The 18,834-nt window shown below is 46.9% G+C and overlaps 4 protein-coding genes across 5 annotated transcripts; 3 read left to right on the top strand and 1 right to left on the bottom strand.

Annotated features, from left to right (window-relative positions):
* Positions 1-352: 352 nt before the first annotated feature.
* Positions 353-3,242, top strand: LOC108620220 (uncharacterized). Of its 2 annotated transcripts, none has more exons than XM_089474218.1 (2): positions 353-631; positions 1,350-3,242. In XM_089474218.1, the coding sequence occupies exon 2, from the start codon at positions 1,572-1,574 to the stop codon at positions 2,826-2,828; it is 1,257 nt and encodes a 418-aa protein (XP_089330344.1). In that variant the 5' UTR covers positions 353-631; positions 1,350-1,571; the 3' UTR covers positions 2,829-3,242. The 2 variants fall into 2 exon arrangements, with proteins under 2 accessions (XP_089330344.1, XP_089330345.1); XM_089474219.1 differs by lacking the exon at positions 353-631 and adding an exon at positions 930-1,057.
* Positions 3,243-3,507: 265 nt separating this feature from the next.
* LOC108620217 (uncharacterized) lies at positions 3,508-6,027 on the bottom strand. Its single transcript, XM_089474220.1, has 2 exons — positions 5,435-6,027; positions 3,508-5,343 (listed from the first exon to the last, which is right to left on the bottom strand). Exon 2 carries the CDS (start codon positions 4,005-4,007, stop codon positions 3,621-3,623), a length of 387 nt encoding a protein of 128 aa, XP_089330346.1. The 5' UTR covers positions 4,008-5,343; positions 5,435-6,027; the 3' UTR covers positions 3,508-3,620.
* Positions 6,028-11,112: 5,085 nt separating this feature from the next.
* LOC108620219 (uncharacterized) lies at positions 11,113-12,293 on the top strand. The gene is made up of 2 exons (XM_018017120.2): positions 11,113-11,513; positions 11,592-12,293. Exons 1-2 carry the CDS (start codon positions 11,459-11,461, stop codon positions 11,918-11,920), a joined length of 384 nt encoding a protein of 127 aa, XP_017872609.1. The 5' UTR covers positions 11,113-11,458; the 3' UTR covers positions 11,921-12,293.
* Positions 12,294-13,707: 1,414 nt separating this feature from the next.
* LOC149267784 (uncharacterized) lies at positions 13,708-16,848 on the top strand. The gene has a single exon (XM_089473515.1). The coding sequence runs from the start codon at positions 13,834-13,836 to the stop codon at positions 16,618-16,620; it is 2,787 nt and encodes a 928-aa protein (XP_089329641.1). The 5' UTR covers positions 13,708-13,833; the 3' UTR covers positions 16,621-16,848.
* The last annotated feature ends 1,986 nt before the right edge of the window (positions 16,849-18,834 follow it).

Raw genomic sequence — 18,834 nt, forward strand, 5'->3', positions numbered from 1 at the left:
CGGAGCTAATATGCGGCTACCGACACGAAGGGTTCTTAGTCCGATCTGTATGGAATCGACTCAAAGAGCATATTCAACTAGACTTTCCAAAATCGTATCAAACTCTATTGATAATAAACCTGACATGATGAGAGATACAGACTAGTCTTTGCCTTTGTACTAATCGATCCATCCGCTTTACTTTCAATGCGAAATGATAAAATCTCTTGCACTCTTTGGCCATAGTATCGATTCCTTGATCCATCTAATCTAATCCAAACGCCATCAGTACTTCCATAAACGCAAGTGAACACTTACTCCGCTCTCAACAAATTAAATTCCAACACAGCAACTTTGTATCGCACAGGCGACGACTGTTCAGTCATTCAATGTCCGTGTTAGTTTTTATGGATTCTCGGTAGAAAAGCAGTTTCGAAAAAAATTTTTCAGAATAAACTTATTTGGTTTTAGTTTTTAGATATTTGAGTAACCCTAAATCTACACAGAGAGGACTTTTTACTTAAACTGATCGAAGGTACAACTTTGGCACGACTGTTAAGAAGTGGTTCACGTTGGTTCAAATGATGACTTATACATAGACTCTAACGGAAGATCTACATTAAGAATTTGTACATAAGCGAAGAATACAACGGTATGTTTCACTTCGATTAAACCAACTCGATCTACAAAACACATCTCCACACCTGAACTAAGCCAAGTCAGAGGCTTGGCGTTGCTCCCTGAAGTTGGGGTGGATGAATCTTAGGCAAAGCAGCTTTGCCTTAAGTCGATTGCATTTTAGTTTCATGTTAGGCCTTCCTGCAGTGAATCGAATATGATTGATAAACAAATAATTGGTCGAGGTGGACTTATCGACTTATCGATGCATAGTTGTGGCATCGATTCCCTTTCCGATTTGTTAGTCGCTCGACATATATACGATAAATTTTTTTTACTTATGGAAGTAGGCTTGAGAACAATGTCAATAGCTAAATCGAATGCTGTCATTAGTCGTCCACAGATCTACGCAAGTGACAATACTAATTCATAAAGGAACTCCGATTTAATTTCAACGCAGGTACGTCAATTACAAAACTTTTACCTGGGACCTTTAGCTTAAACCTCTCTTGAAAAGTCGCTGAGAAAAGAAATAGATAGACTTTCGGTTTTTCTTCTTTTTTTATCAGTGCTATTCCAGTTCAGCTTGATTTACGGTAAGACATAAAAACCTTTTGACCGTTTGATGGCTCAGATTGCAGACAAATCAAGAGATAGAGAGAGAGAGAGATATTTTAACTGAATGAATATATATGTATATGCATATATACTGATTCCAATCGCTAATAGAGATAATTTGATATTCAATTCAGGCAATACGGCCCAGTAGACGACGAATCAAGCGAGTCAAGCTAATTAGCAACAGTTTTATCAGCTGCAACAATATCAGCATCAAGAGGATATTTGTACGCATAGCCGAAGCTACGGATCGCGCCCTGCATTGAAGCACAGCAGCAACAACAACATCAACAGCAATCACTGTAACAACTGCAACAGCAACAGCTGCGACAGCAAAGTCCTGCAGCGGGATACAAATGGCGTCGAGTCATTTAGAGCGCAGCAGCGGCCCGAGCATGGGCGGTTCAGCTACTGGCGAACAGGCCCGCAAAATTGGACAGTCGCAGGGTCAGGCAGAGGCACTGAAACAGGGACATGGCCAGGAATATGGTCAGGGACAGGGACAAGGACAGGAGCTAGGACAGGAAAAGGAACTTGGTAAGGCACCGGCACAAGGCCAGGGACCGGCACAGGGTAAGGCACCGGCACAGGGTAAGGCACCGGCACAGGGTAAGGCACCGGCACTGGGACTGGGCTACGGACACGGCGACTCTCAAGCTGGCAGGACTATCAATGTCCCTATCATTAATGGGCGCCTCAGCAACTCCTTTGGCATTGGCGCCGGCAATTTGCCGATCATCTACAGACACTGCTCCGAGTATCAGACGGGGGTGCATGCAAACCTGAATCGCACTCCGCACATTTACAACGTGCGCTCGTGGACTGGCTGGGATGTGCCGCAGCATCACCACCACCATCATCAGCACCTGCAGTTCGTTCATCAGCACCACCATCATCAGCTGGCACAGCAGCAACAGTTGCTGCACCAGCACCAGCAGCTGGCACGCCAGCACCAGCTCTTCGAGCCGCTGCAGTCGTCGCGGTCGCATCAGCTGAATGTGAGCGCACCCAGCTTCACGCCAGCCAGTGCTAGAGCTGCTGATGGCGCGGCAGGAGGAGTGGCATCGGTCACAGCAATACCGGCACCGGCTACTGCTGCGACAGCGTTCGCCATGGCGGGAGCTGGCTTTGGCATGGGCATGGGCCTGGGCATGGGCATGGGCATGGGTATGGGCATGGGCATGAGTATGGGTATAGCTACGGGCCGATGTCCGCCCATACAACTGGTGCCTAGCCAATCCCAGCCGCAGCTACACGCCCACGCGTTCTCGCACTCGGGCAGCCAGTCGGAGCGCACCAATGGCAGGCGCCAACAGTTGCCGGATCTATTCCAAACGGTTATCAAGCTGATGCGTGAGCTGAACCGTTCGGTTAGCTATCCGGAAATGATTGGCATGCTGTCGATGCGGCTGCAGCGCTTGCCAGTCGAGCTCAAGCGCCACATACCCCACACGCTGCACGGCGCCGTTGCCAATGGCTATTTGCGCAAGGATGGCAATTATTATACGCTGCTGTCGGAGCAGGAGCAGAAGGAGATCATGAAGCGCAACCAGGAGGCAGCCAAGCGGGCCAAGGAGCTGGAGAAGGAGCCGTTGTCGTGGCGCATACGTTAGGATCCAGCATTTGTTTAGGCGCAACAATCACTCGAAGCAATCTTGGCCGTTGCCAGGTATTCGGAGTGTAGTTCATATGTGTTCATATATGATGTTTTTGTTTCCGCGTTACTTGAGCACCCACAACACGATTCCACCCCCAAACCGCCCCTCCACCCCCCTCACCACTCCCTACACTCCACACCCCCACACTAACCCCTATGCAACCCCTCACACAAACGCCATGAATCTAAGGAAATGCCAAATTGTCACAAGAATACATATATGTATCTATATATATATATATATATACACCGAGCGCTGGGCTGTTGCCGAGAGACATTTGGGTATTCTCTGAAATTTAAGTTATTCGTTTTAATCGATTTCAATGGGCAAACCCTTCGTGTAAAATAATAAAAAAATTTAAGTTCGAGAGCATATTGATTTTTATTTGATCCCGACTCATCCTACGCAGATCCCTGGCATCATCACTATAGATTCTGGATCATGCCAGCCCAATGATCATTTATAATATACCCTCATCGGGTCGGTGATACTTCTGTAATTTTCTTTAATTTTTGTAGGCTATATAATTATAGTTTTAGTTGTCTCTCGATATGTCAATATCCTTTAATACCTAAATAAATATTCACTCCCTTATATCATTTTCCCTTCTTTCTTCAGCCTATCTACCGTAATCTTTCTTTTGATGCTTTATCCTTTCATTTATTTTGTATTCAAATATATTCTACAATATCTTCGGTGAATTTGTTAATATTGGTCTATTGAGGGACATCTGATACTTTGGCTATATTATTGCGTACTTTCCTCCTCGGCCTTTGCCTGCTGATTGGCTGATTGCTTGACAGCATCGTCGCGACTCCTATTGCTATGTGGGGACTCGTAGCGCGATGCATTACGGTTTTGCTCCCGCGGCTCATTCGGATCCACGCGACTGGGCACAATCGAATAGCGATAGTTCTTAACACGCAGGTACCCATAGATGAGGGCATCGTGCAGGTTGACAGTTACTTGCCGCTTGAGCTCTTCATCGGAACGATCCAAGCGCTCCGACACGGCCTCGACGATCTCGTGCTGCGTCAGCGGACGGTCCGACTCGGCGACCACCCTCAGGATGCTACTGAATAGGTTTGGTATGAGCTTACGTCGAGGCGCCTGATTGGGACCATTCGGCCGCATTGTCCTGGCCACGGCAGCAAACAAGTGCCAGCTATCGGAGCAAAAGTCTTACAATATTATTAGCACTGCTTTTTGTATGAGCTAATTTGGGTTTCTGTCAACCTTCCAATGAAAGCATACTGAAAGGATAACTAGATGAGCTCTCTCTGAGCAAGCTGAGTTGATTGACTGGGCATATCGGAGAAGTTGAAGTATAAGACTGACGGATGGAAAGACGGGTGAGCAGAGTAGCAATGCGGACATAGCCCAGAGCCGAGATATCCCTCGGAATCTTGGAGATAATATTGGCATTTTTAGCCCACAAAGTAAAAGGCATTTTAGGTTTCACGGATTTTTCACTCGGCCACTTAGGAAATGTTTTAAGAGCAGCGAAAAATATGTTGATTTAGCATTGTGAAACGTAGACAACTTGAGGGTTGCTCTAAAGCCAAATGCCAAACATTTGAGAATTGTGATTACATTGAAGCGAATGCAGGAGACACTTTAAGTGCCTCTCGCCCAAAATAGAAGAGGCCAAACTTTGACTTTGCGGCTGCCGTTTCAGCAACATCTTCAGCTCGCAAACTGAAGGCCAGACTAGAAGAGCGGGAAAGAAAACGACTGAGAGAGAGAGAGAGGGAGGGAGAGGGAGGGAGATGCAGACACGCAGATGAAACAAAGATGAAGCAAGCGGTCAGGCTGAGGCTGGTTTATCGATTGGCAGTTAAAGTCGCGCGCCATAGCCAAGATTCGAGGGCAAATCGCTATTTGGCTGTGCAATAAAATGTGAAATGCGGGCAACTTCACGAGTCGAAACGACAAGGAATCTGCGTCTCGGAAATTTGCATAGAGCAAGCTGTGAGGGCGCGACAGATACAACAGATGCAGATACACAGATACAGATAGAGAGAGAGAGAGAGAGAGACAGAGAGAGGGAGAGGGAGCAGCAGCGAGCTCTGAAGTTGACTTGTGGACTGAGCAAACTGGGCAACATCATTGTTATGGTCGTACTTGTTGGCAGTTGTTGCTGCTGCTGCTGCTGCTGCTTCTGTTGTTGTTGTTGTTGCTGTTGTTGTTGTTGTTGTTGTGTCTGGCACGTGTCACAGGAAATTTAGATAGCTGCAAATTTCCATTGGTTGTCGCGCAACACAATAACCGCAGCCTGATTGAAATCAGTTTGAGTGCCGGCGCATTTAACTAACAGATACACAATCAAGTAGTATGCGTGTGTGTGGGTGTGGCTGGGTGGCTGGCAGGGTGAGGGCGCGTGTGGTGCAGTCCGGCACCAGCACAAGCGTATTTCGACTTTCCAATGCCTCACATTCCTCTTTCGACTATTGAGCCAGCTTCAACTTATCTAAAATGAAAATGTCATATATACATATAGATACATAGATAGTTATATAGATGCATTTATGTATATCCAGAACCTGTATAGACATACATACATCTGTATTTGCTAATTGATCATAGATCAACGCGTTGGCTCTCCCATATATGATTTGTAGCATTGTAGCATTGCTGATCCAGGATTACGAGTGGAATGCTCCATTCTCGAATATGCTCTCATGGTCGGTCCAGTGGTCGGTGGGGTCCGTTGGTGCAGCTGTCGCAGTTGATTAGCAAGTTTTGGGGCGCAGCTTTCACGCATTGCTGACAGGCCAAAAAGTTTTGTATCCATTTCCATTTCCATTTCCATTTCCAGTTGATGCTATTTGGCTGAGCGCATTGCGTAACTCTCGCTCCCGCCTTAATTATGACTGACAACTGGAGGGGGCCCCAACAGCCCCACAGCACCTCAGCAACCAGGAGCAATGCTGCCGCCCAGCCTGTTGCAAGTTAAACTAATCTGGCGCAAGTGATTAAGCAAAGCCCCCGAAAATTTGTCGAGCAACAATTAAAATCAGCTTTCTCTCCGTCTCGTGCAAACTTTTCCACGCAGCCACAAAAACTAACCCTAAATGCAGCACGCCCTCGCAATTAACCAAAACTTTTGCCGGCTATTCTCACGCCCTATGTCTACCTAGATGCCCTCTGCCCCACACCCTCTCCCACTATCACCCTCTCTCGCTTCTACGATATACGCAATGCATATAACTCATTTCACGTTCTGGCTCAAGTCTTTATGTCTCCCGGCTCCCGTTCCCAGTCGGGCTACCAGCGAGGCGTATAAGTGCCTGGCCAGTAACTGCCTTTGGCCGCGTCGCACTGGCGCCATCAGCCCTTGAATGCGCCGCCCCCGCCGCGGGCGCAGACAGTGGCGCCGGGTGGCCATAATTCATCGAAACGGGGGACGTTCAATAACAATTGAAAGTGAAATTGAAATTGAAAATGATGAAAGTGGTTTCAGGGCAAGCGATACTCTCCTTTTTGTGTAGCATGGATGAATTTGTCTAAAAGCCAACAGCCAGCATACAGATCGGGCCTGAGTCAACCTTTCGCTGACTGCCTGTCTTGCCTCCCAAGTGTCCGCTCTCCGCCTCTCTCTCTCTCTCTCTCCCTCTTCAGTCTCTCTTGAGCATCCATTACAGCCTCGTCAGGTTTTCATTTCACAAAATTTAATTTCCATTTGAGCTTTCACTGTCAGAATCGCCTCTCACTATCGTTAATACAGATCTACTGATGCAAAAGTTCTGTTTACAGTCTGATTGAAAGAGAACTGGCTCAAAATGTCCGAACTAGTTCCGCACTGACTTGTCTCCTATCGATAGTTTTATATCGTTGAGCTTTCTAAACGTATAATTATAGAGAGAACAGGCAGAAAACGTGCGACGCACTTCCGCATATCCCTCACACTTATCGCAACTCTATCGATATTTCTGGTTAATCGGTATATCGCCTAAGAACTTGTTACTTAAGTTTATTCATACGACAAAATAGTGTACAATAATTATATACTGGCAGCATTACTCGCTCTCTTCAGCCTCATCAGCCCCTGCGGCCCCATCGGACGAGCACGTCAGACGCCTCTGGAGTGTGGGGAAAGTGAAGCTGGCAAGGGCTAGCGCATAATAATGATTCGGACATTATCCCTGGCAGCTTAAAGCGAGGCAAAAACTTTTCATCATAAGTTGCCCACTTGTTGTTGTTGTTGTTGTTGGTGGTGGTGTTCCATTGAATGGACTTGTCTATGGCCATCGAGGGATTGCAGTTTGAGTGTCGATTTGTTTCTCCCGCCTCACAAGTTTCGCATCGGGCGCAAATTTATAAACGCAGCACGCGATGAACAACAAAATACAACCAAAAAAGAGAAACGAAACTGCAAAAAATGAAATAGAGAAAGTTGCGTGCTTTACTCAAATGGTCAGCTATTGTTGGCCCTGTTGTTGCTGCTCCCGTTGGCACGCCCTGTAGGCGTTACTAATCTAATTTGCCGTTATTGGCGGCCAGATTAGCACGCGCCACATATGTGGATAATGCGTATCGCGTGTGCCCAGCGCCACACAGAGATTCCATTTTGTATTGCATAGCATTTGCCGCACAACAGCAGCCAGCACCACCAACACCACCGGCACCACCAACACCACCGACACCACTCACACCACCAGCAGTGCCTGGAATACATTAGTCTAAGCTGTGCAAGTGCAAAACATAATGAAAATGATGTCGGTTTGATAAGATTTTCGTCGAGTGTGTGAATGTGTGTGGGTCTGTGTGTATGTGAGTGTGTCTGTCTGTCTGTCTCTCTGTGTGTGTGTGCGTGTTTTATTGTATTGTATTAGGCCGCAAGTTATTGGACAAGTTTGACTGCCGAAAGAAGCCTAAAACAATGCCCATGCCAAATCATTCGTATAATAGTTTGCAAGAGCTTGTATAACAAATGTGATATACTCGAAATGCCCTCAAATGATAATAGTTGTTTATGGCTTTTAAAGAGTGCTCAAGTTTTTATATTGCAATACTTTTTCATCAAGTTTGATTAATCAATCTGTTATACGCATTTTCCATAGAGCTCATATTTGACTTGGTTTCTTAATTTTAATCATAAGCATTTGCAGTATAACTGTTTTTTGTATAACAGCTTTCGTTTGTACGTTAATTGGCATATTTCATGTGGTATAACAGTAGCTCAGAGCTAGTTCCTTTTGTATAAAACTTACTACATATTACCTGCTTCTAAAAGTCAATTTGTATAACAGCTCATACACACTGTTATATAAACCCACATCTATTATCAAAGTCGATGTTATATGTATCACCTAATCATATTGACATATGTATCATGTGCATCTGTTATACATAGTCATATATACATCACCTTCTTTATACATGCGGCACAAGTTAACGTATAACACTCTCATTCAGAAGAAATACTCGAAGGAACCACTTAAGTAATTAATTGGAAAAGCTTAAATTTTCGATTTCTTTTTTCCCATTTTATTGCATCACTTTGTTGGCGTATAACAGTTGGTTAGGTCACGCAACATGTGCATCGGCATGGCCATCTAATGGCATTTATCTATCGGCTGGGGCCCGAGCTGTCATGTTCGTACCGGGCGCATTGTCAAAGTGTCAACGCAGCAACTTGCCACTGACAACGCCTATCAAATTAACCAAAACAAAATTGCATTAGGGCTGAAAGTACCAACAATAGACTGCACACAGTACGTGTGTGTGTGTGTGTGTGTTGGCACATACCAAAATTATTCATTGCACAATGCGGTCCAGACAATTTATGCTAATCAACATCAATCGATTTGCATGCCATGCATATGGCCAAAGCATAAAAGCTGACTACGTCCATGGCCCGAGCAACGAACAGCGAGTACTGCCGCCAGTCCATAGATGGAACGGCCGAGCGTTTGAATATGGATTGGACGGGGATTTTATTTTGCTGTTTATTGGGCGGCTGTTGTTGGCTATGCGGCTCGATGGCCATTGCTGGCACTTGTCAATGTATGTATGTGTGCGTGTGGGCTCATATGAATGTTAGAGTGCGCCAAAGTGGACAATCACTGCATATGGGTAATTGCATAAAACGAAGTGGATGGTCTCTCGACCGTCGACGCGTCGGCGACTGGTTGCTCCTACTCTGCTGATGGTGCTGCCTGCGACAGCAATAATTTCAAAAAAGATTTTTCCTTCCATTTTTTTTTTTTGTCGGAGCCAACACGAGAGCAATGACGAAGAATAGTCGCTCTACGAGTGATAACGGAATACCTATATGCTAGGTCGACAAGCACATATTTACAAATAAATTAGACATTTATTGTAACAGTTATGTTTAGTATAACAGTTATGTTACGTTTAAGAGTTTTGTGTAGTATAACAGTTTTGTGTAGTATAACAGTTTTGTGTAGTATAACAATTGTGTTTAGTATAACAGTTATGTTAAGTTTAAGAGTTTTGTGTCGTATAACAGTTTTGTTTAGTATAACAGTTGTGTTTAGTATAACAGTTATGTTGCGCAACAGTAATGTAGCTGTGTATCTGTCTGTTATGTATAACAGTTGCTTTTGTTGTATTTAATATGTTTCGGGTATAACAGTTGTGATTATCAAGTCTATGCAAGTTATGTATAACAGTTTTGCATCACATTAATTTATAATAATTTTACAATTGTGTATAAAAGCTGTGTATGGCAGTTTTGTATCGAGTATATTGGTTGCATATGTATCACAGCTTCACAATAGTTTTGTCATAATACTTTTGTAAAACAATTTTATATAATGATTAAAAACCCTCACAGAAATGTCCACAGAGCAATCGACATATCGCATAGAAATACCTAATCGGCTTTATGATTGTTCAGTATAACAGTGTATCCAGCTGCTATTACTTTATGCATGCTTATTAGCAGCTCTTTGATGCTTTATGGCAATGTCATGTAAAAGACCACTGGACGTTACAGCTGACGGGCTGCACGACAGCTGCATAGAAGAGTCTTTATGTAGCAAACAGCATGACAATTATTGAGTAATCAAATTAGGTTTGTGCGAGTACGAATCGCAGCAGCTGGCTGCGCTGCCTGGCCAACGCACGCCGAGGCCGAGGGCAATACCGAGCAATGCAGCAACTAATTAATTCACCCACTCGCTGAGTCGCCGAACCGCCATTTTGTCAACCGCCACCTCAGCCAGTGCAACGCATAGCAGTTTGCAGCTCATGCATGTATGTATGTATGTGTGCGCACATGCTGTCATCGCGGCCATCATCGTTCTCGTCCGCATCAACATCGTGCCATTCATTGTCAGCCGCTATAGCCATAGGTATTGCGGAACATGCTCATGAATTTGGACTGTATGCCAAATGAACCTGGGCCAGCTGCGGATTCGGGCAACTAGTCATACATAGCGGTACACGTATGCACAGCAAAAATAAAATCCGGTAAAAATTCCGTTGTGGATGGATGTGTTGGCTTGGTCTGCCGAACTTGGAACACCCTTACCATAGGCAAGATAGATTGTCGATGAACTTTGGTTATGCAAAATAATATTTTTATAATGATAATGAATAATTATCATTGATGATAAGTAGTTAGACAGATGAAAATGCAAAGGACAATTATATGCATTAGCAGAGAATGTTAGGAAAGTCAATGCGAATCACAATGAGAACATTATTGCTAATGATGGTTAATGATAATCACAATCACAATAGGGATGACAAAGGTAATGACAATACCAATGATAACAATAACGATAATGATAATGATAATGATAATGATAATGATAATGATAATGATAATGATAATGATAATGATAATGATAATGATAATGATAATGATAATGATAATGATAATGATAATGACAATAAAAATTACATTGATGACAATGATGATAGTAATAACAATGATGACAATGCAAGTACAACTTCAATGCATCGACTTTATTTGTGTGAATCGACGAGTCTCTGCATCAAATAGGTAAAACTCCTTGAACTGTTTACAGGGTATTGCGGCAGCTCAATTTTGATGTGCGAATTCGAGTTTGATTTTCGCTGTTTGTGAACAATTTTGTAAATCTCGCTTCATCGCAGAATGGATGGGGCTGGAGCTCCATTGGACTGGGTAATTGTGTAATTGATTAGCATTCAGTGCTGGGGGCCAAAATGCCAAAATGCGAATATGGGTAAGCGGTCTAGTAGGCGGGCGACTGACAGGTTTGAGCAGCCGAAACTGAGGCAGCCATGGGCCAACATTGGAAACAAACTCTGAGATCAGTTTACACGGAGTCGATTTTCTATTTATATTGCTCGAAATTGTTTTTCAAAATTGTAGGAGTTGTGCGCCACCAAACAAGAATTGCACACAAGCAACAAACATTATTGATTACGAAAACAACACAAAAGACAGCAGACCACATAAATATATAGCTACATATGGTCTATGTGTATTGCGAATATATATATAGGCATATCTAGATATATTTATATACACAAGTGTATATATATAGATATATACATCATCCAAATCTTATTGTGAAGGCACGGAACGCAACGAAGTAGACGAGGGTCAAGCGCGCACCACGACCATGTTGCTTAAGGATCAGCCGTCGTTCAAGGAAGTGGCCAAGGTGTTCATAGTAGGTGAGTCGGCGGGGGCAGGGGGAGGGGTTCGGCATGAGAGCCAATCGGGCAACTAATCCATTGGAAACCGTTCGACAGGCTTGGCACTGCGCTCCTATGTGTCAAACGGCGATGGGGAACAGCGCAGGACGTGCTTTGGGCACGAGCTCTCGCGCCGCATCTGCATGGCGGCCAATCGTCACCGGGCCAACAATCGCCATCGCTTGCTGAAGCTCATGTCGCCGGAACGCCTAAAGGAGTATGAATTGAGCAACAAGACTCGGGCACTCCAGCCACAGCCACTGCCACTGCCACAGCCACAGCCACAGGCACAGGCGCAACCACAGCCACAGGCGCAGCCACAGCGCGATCTCAGCCAAAAGACTCGGGAATTTGCTGCCAATACAAATCGGAATACCAAGTTATAAATGAGACACTCGAACATTAGGTTAATACAAGTTTTTGCATCGTTTCGAAGGAGTTTGGAATACATTGGGTGGGCTGGCGGATCTTTGGCTGCGTTGCAATTAAGCAAATCATACTATGGAGTTGTAATTTGAAACATCCTCAAGCATGGGATATCTGCTCAACCGAAGCATCCGGCTCGCCTCGCAGAGCACACAGCTGTCATCACGGCCAGTGTTGGCGCACGCTGGCCTTTTTCGAGCTAACTCAATTCGGTTAGGGACAGCTAAACTATTTCGACTTTTTTGTTTTTCCCCATTTGAACTAACTAATTGTATGAGACTTGACATATAGTAATATCATTTAATTTCTAGTATAACAAATGTCTGCATCAAAGTCTGGCTGCTTTTCTTCTTTAGCCTTTTCTTTTAGCCGCTGCTGTGACAACAGTCGGCAATGAACTTCAATGCTGCGCTGCTGTGCAGTCCAAATGCTGGCTTAACACATCCTGCCAGGATATGCGCCCGAGTGGCCAGAGGTGTTTGCACAAAGAGCAAGCGAGAGAGAGAGAGAGAGAGAGAGGGGGGCTAGGCTAAGGCTAGAGACAGGGAACTGCTGCAGTTACTCGCTGTGGCATGCATGAGCATTTGCAAAGCTTGTGCTGCTGCATTGTTCCTGCCTAATTGTGTGCAAGGACAACAGGCAGGCAGGCAGACAGAGGCAGGCAGGCAGGACAGGCAGCACACCGGCTGTCTGCCTGGGTTAGGGCTGCCACAGCAGTTGCATAATTTCTGCAATTGTCGCAGAGCATAACTTGGCAGCAGAGCAGCCCACTTGCAACTTCAGCCGGCACCCGGGGCCAGGTGGGGCCGAGTGGGGGCTGCTGCACCTGTGCCCCTGAGCATCCTGTGCAACTTGGCCAGCAACATTGCCACAGCTACAACTTCATTTTGAGCATTTCGAGCAGTGCACTGCCGGCTGCCAACTTGGGCAACAACTTTTGAGTGTAAATAATTGTCAGGGCACAGGGCTGGAAAAAATAAGAGAAATGCACACTAAAAAACCAAACAAAATACAACCGCAAAAATTCTGCAGCAGCTTCACAAGCAAATGTCTTTGTTGCTGTTGCTATTGTTGCTATTGTTGTTGTTGTTGTTGTAGCTGGAAAGTGTTTTCCTACTTGGGTGCTCAGCATTTATGGATATTTATACGCTTCGTGCATTCACTCGCCCACCGACTGCAGCTCCAATTAGTATATCGCTCCCTCTCTCTTTCGCTCTCGCTCACCCGCTCACTCACACTCTGTTATTCGCTCACTCTTCCTCTATGCCACGCTGTCCGTCAGCTGGCCATCTGTTAGCAGCAGTCCGCAAGAACTCCGACATAACTGAATCACGCACAACACACTCACACACTCACACACACACACACGCAAGTGGATTACATGAGTGCGACAGCTGAAACTTGAAAAGTATTGAAAAGTGCTTGAAACTGTAGAATGCGGCTTTTTACAACACTGCTCGCCAGCACTTGTAATAATAATTATTTTTGCATGAAATGCAGAAGAAGCTGTAATGATATGAGATATAACTGTCTGCAGTATGTGTGTGGATGTCTCATTATGGAACTTCTGCTTCCAGAACTTTCCTTAGGCCTCTATCGTCTTCTTCTTCCCTGCGAATTCCCATTCGCATTTCTAATTGTCGTCTTCATTGCCACTGTTACTACAGCTTTCTCTCTTCCTCTCCTCGTCTATTTGGCTTTCCATTAAATTTCGCCCATTCACAGGATGCGCTGCATTAACTGTCATTCGTTGAATTACGTGTTCATTCGAGTTGCCAGTGGAGAGCTGAAAACTTTTTCGCACTATTCAGATAGTTATATTTTTACTGTGTTTTTTTTTTTATATTTTTTTTATTGTATTGAGTAAAAAAATATGGCCGAGACCTTCCGTCTGTTTAAACGCTCTACTCTCAATCCGGGTGCCCAAGTTTTTAAGCCACGTGGCGTCGGCGTAGCTTTTGATACCAACAATTTGCCGCATCAAACTCAAGAGCTGCTAAATTATGGTACTCAGGCTTTTGGTAACTGGCAAGTGGTGCAGGAGCTGCCGCAGCAGCAGCAGCCATGCGCTTTGCATGGCAATGGCAATTGGCTTCAAGTTGGTCCGCGGCCATCGCAGCCGCTGTTACAAGTGGGGCAGCCGAATCAGCTGAATTATGTTGTGCAAGGCGACAACAATTGGCAACAGCAGCAACAGCCGCCGCTGCCGCCACTGCAGCTGCCGCAGCAGCCGCCAGTGCAGCCGCCGCTGCCGCCGCCAGTGCAGCCGCCGCAACTTCAATATATTGTGCACCGTCCCAACAATTGGCTGCAGATTGCTCCGCATCAGCAAGTGCAGTACGTTGTGAATCCTGGCAGGAATTGGTCACCGCAGTCGCAGCAGCAGCCTCCGCAGCCGCAGGAGCAGTATCAACAGCAGCCCAAGCAATTTGCTCAGGTTGCTTACAGCAGTTGGGTGCAAGCAGCTGAAGCGCAGCTATTGAACGAACAGCATTGCACTATCGATGGCAACGGCGATAACAACAATAATTGTCAAGAATTTGAGGAGCTGCAGAAGCAGCTACTGGAAGAGCAGCAGGAGAAGGTGGAGGGGGAGAAGGATCCGCCGTTCAAGGTGCCTATCGGATGCAGTTGGCAGCAAATTGTTCAGGAGGAGGAGGACCAAATACAACAACAGGAGGAGCTAAAGAAACAGCGGCAGAAACAGGAGCAACTGCAACTCCAAGACAACAACCAATTGCAGCCAAGTGCTGAAGAGCCGTTGCAGGAGCAGCAGCAGCAGTTGAAGGAGCAGCAGTTGCAGCAGCAGCAGTTGCAGGAGCAGCAAGAGCATTTGCAGCAGCAGCAGCAATATCAGTATCAGCAGTTGCAGTTGCAGGAGCAGCCTTTGCAGCAGCAGCAGCAACAGCCTTTGCAGCAGCAGCAGCAACAGCCTTTGCAGCAGCAGCAACAGCCTTTGCAGCAGCAGCAACAGCCTTTGCAGCAGCAGCAGTTGCAGCAGCAGCAGCAGCAGCAATATCAGTACCAGCAGCTGCAGGAGCATCAGCAGCCGCAAGAGCAACTGCAGCATCAGCAACATCATCAGCAGCAGCTGCAGCAACAACAGCAGTTACAGGAGAAACCGCAACAGCAGTTGCAGCAGCAGCAGTTGCAGGAGCAGCAGCAACATCATCAGCTGCAGCTGCAGCAGGAGTTGCAGGAGCAACACCAACAGCAACATCACCAGCTGCAGCTGCAGCAGCAGCAAGAACATCAGATGCAGGCGCATCAGCACTATCAGCAGCAACAACAGTTGCAGCATCAAGGTGAGCCGCTGTCGCAGTCGCAGCCGCAGAAACAGCTGACTGCTCCGACCGTCATGTGGATCCCCATTGCTCCGGTAGCTCCAACGTCTACTCAACCTTATGTACTCGTTCGGCCCATTCCACAATATCCGAAGCAGCTGCAACAGCCGGTGTCCACATTGCCGCCGACACAGTCGAAAGTGCAGCTGAAGCGCGATCAGAGGACTGACAGTCCCAATTACTATCAGCAGCAACAGCAGCAACCTCCGAAGAAGCAGCCACTGCAGCAGCTTCAGCAGCATCAGCAGCAGGAGCAATATCAGCAACTTCAACAGCAGCAGCCACTGCAGCAACTTCAACAGCAGCAGCCACTGCAGCAGCTTCAGCAGCATCAGCAGCAGGAGCAATATCAGCAACTTCAACAGCAGCAGCCACTGCAGCAGCTCCAGCAACTTCAACAGCAGCAACCATTGCAGCAGCTCCAGCAACTTCAACAGCAGCAGCAACTTCAGCAGCAGCCACACGAGCAACAGCAGAAAAATGCATATCAACAGCAGTCGCATCGTTTCCAATCGTCACGCGCCTTTCAGTCGCGCACCCATGAGTTTTCCCACTATCAGCCCGATCACATGCCGGCTTATCTAGGGCAAAATTTGTATAATGAGCAGGCAGGCGGCGACATGGGTCAGCCGACCAAGTCGCTGGCCTACAAGCCACAGCAAGAAAATCATGACCAACTGCAGCAGCCGCCGCCGCCGCATATGCAGCAGCAACACTATCAGCAGCAGCAGCTGCAGCAACACTTCCAGCAGCAGCAGCAGCACTATCAGCAGCAGCAGCTGCATCAGCACTTCCAGCAGCAGCAGCTGAATCAGCACTTCCAGCAGCAGCAGCAGCAACACTGTCAGCAACAGCAACACTGTCAGCAGCAGCAGCAGCAGTTGCAGCAACACTTCCAGCAGCAGCAGCAGCCGCAGCAATATGCACCGGAGCAGGCGAGAAACGGACATCTAAGCTCTCTCGCATGCAAACCAAAGCGTAATCCGAATGTCAATACGGATACCATATACTACACCAATCCGGTTCACATCAATGGCTGCCGGGAAGCGGCGCCAGCAGCATCCCTTTTGGCCCACTGGAACGATAATATTTTGGGCGCGCTGCTCAGCCTGATGGCGGAGCACGGCAATCCGCTGCCATTTTCATTCATACTGACCCAACTGTCCGTGCGTCTCGGCTGTCCAGAGGAAATTGTCAAGCGCCTGGCCCCAAACGCCATGTATGAGGCCTCTAACAAGGGCTACGTCCGTCGCGTCAACGGGTGCTACGTCCTCAGCGTAGATCCGTCTATTGTTCAGCAGCACCTGCCCAAGTAGCAGCCACGAATGCAAATTATTTTAGTTAGTAGTTTATCATTGTCATTCAGTCGGGGTCATTGACTCCGCAAAAAAATAGCTCACTTTGCTCCCAACAGCAACAACAACAACGACAGCAACAACAACCACAACAACAATCTGGTAAATCATCGCGTCCTTGACTACTTTTTGTATGTGATTTATAATTTTTATAAAAAATATAAAATAGAAGCTTACGGGAGAACCGAATGATGTGCTGAGGGAATTGCTAAGGGGACTTTAAAATGTGGTTAGTGAATGCCAAGTATGGGCTATGGGAGTTCTTATAGAGAGAGAGAAGGGAGTGTAAAGCAGGCTAGAAAACTTTAGCCGGGGTGTTCCACTAGGTTTACTAAACCAGCAATCCGTATTAGCTTATGCTCATGCTATCGATGGCTTCAACAGCTCCAATGCGGCAAGCAATTGCAGTCGGGCTATAGCAACACCTCTACGGGCAGCAATCGCTGGCAATCGTTTGGCCAGCTGCCAGGGAATCGCCGCGTCGCGCATTAATTGCAAATGAAATCACTTTGAACTCCATTAAAAAGCCAACTTAATCAACTCGAGTCAAAGTTTGCCAGCGCACCTGTAAAACATCAACTCCACCTCGGCCGCCTCCTGCTCCTGCTGCGCCCACCCACTGCGTTTACACCTCATTTTTCTGCTGAATGGCCTAAAAATTATTAATTAGTCTCGGCGTTACCCCGTTTAGCCCGCCCCACGGTGCGCCCTTTGTTTGCCTGGCAAAACTTTTTGGCAAGTGAATGAAACGCACATTGTGCGGCGGCATCTACCAGCCGCTCATCCCAGCTGCACCGCCTCCTCGCTGTCGCCCCCTCTGCCAATTGAGGCAGCTCTTAAATATTTCATATTTAATTGCGCGCGTAAGCATTGCAACCCTCTAACATTGCCAGCCCCCAGTGGCCCCCCACCCGCCTCACCTGTAGGGGGGGGGGGGTGGGTGGTTGGTACAGGGACCTTTGAAATTGGCAACATTAATAAAATTAGCCCGTTCGAGTGTTGGTATGGTACATGCCTAGCCTGTAACAGTGCCGCCTCCTGCCCCCGCCCCTCCTCCCTGGGTGGTGCCTGCTCCGTCAAGTGTCGAGCCACTTTTACTTTTACATTTTTCACTTGATTTCTGACACGCCCACCGAGGAATAACCTTTAAAATCGTATTAGCCCGGCGTGATCAAAGTGCGCTGCTGCCTGCGGCAGCCTCTCTGCGAAATTGGCGGCGCCTCCAGGTGTCCGACTTGTCGCCAGCCAGACCCAACTCCACGTGTCTCCTTGAATGGCAAAAACACTAAACGACTTTCTGATGAGGGTTGTCTCAGCCTCGGCTCGGCGTCAAGGTCCTGCGGCCGAAGCGAGCGAGTGATAGACGCAGATGGGCCCTTGGCCTGACAGAGACAGAGAGCTGGCGCCTTTAATTGTGAATGCTATAAATAACAAATTCAAATTTTCTTTTGCTAAGCCCACGATATCGAATGATTCTCGTGCCAGCTCCTTTGAATAGGCCTGGGGACTGCTCAAGCTGTCAGGTCAGCCAAGAGCACCACGGAATATCGGAACTAAGTAACTGTAACTACTGTTGGTTGCCTTGGCGAGTGTTTACTGTACTTGTCATGGATCTGGCATAGAGTGCGACGCCTTGCCTATGAACGGATACGGCACGTCTTCTCTCTCACTCCCTTTCCCTGTCTTACGTTTTCTCTCTCTCTCTCTCTCGCTCTCTCTCTCCCTTTCTGCGTCTTTGTCTGCTGCTCTTTCATGCCTGTTTCCTGCGTGTCCTTGTCACAGCTTGTCAATTTCAATTCGATATTTATTTTGTTGTGCGGGTGTTAGCTGTGCGTGTGTGTGTGGTGCGTGGGCGTGTGCGTGTGTGTGCGTAATAAGCCACATTCGTTTATTTTAAAACCGCTTCAATTGTAACGCACACCCAATGCAATTGAATATCCATTCATCCAGACGTCGCCGCACGCCGCCTATCAACCCTCACCAGTTGCCCCGCCGCACCACCTACCCACCGCCTTTCGCTGCGTGTGGTCAGCAATTTGATGTTCCACTGCACCACTCACCCACCCACACACACACACACACACACACAGAGGGCGACACTACTCGACGGTGCAGCAGCAGCAGGCAGCACATTTTGTGGTTTTCATAGCTGTTTTCATTGCGGCTGAAATCCTT

The sequence above is a fragment of the Drosophila arizonae genome, chromosome X (genome assembly GCF_054131065.1).
Source record: "Drosophila arizonae isolate 15081-1271.41 chromosome X, UAZ_ARI_1.0, whole genome shotgun sequence".
In the NCBI taxonomy this organism is placed as follows: domain Eukaryota; kingdom Metazoa; phylum Arthropoda; class Insecta; order Diptera; family Drosophilidae; genus Drosophila; species Drosophila arizonae.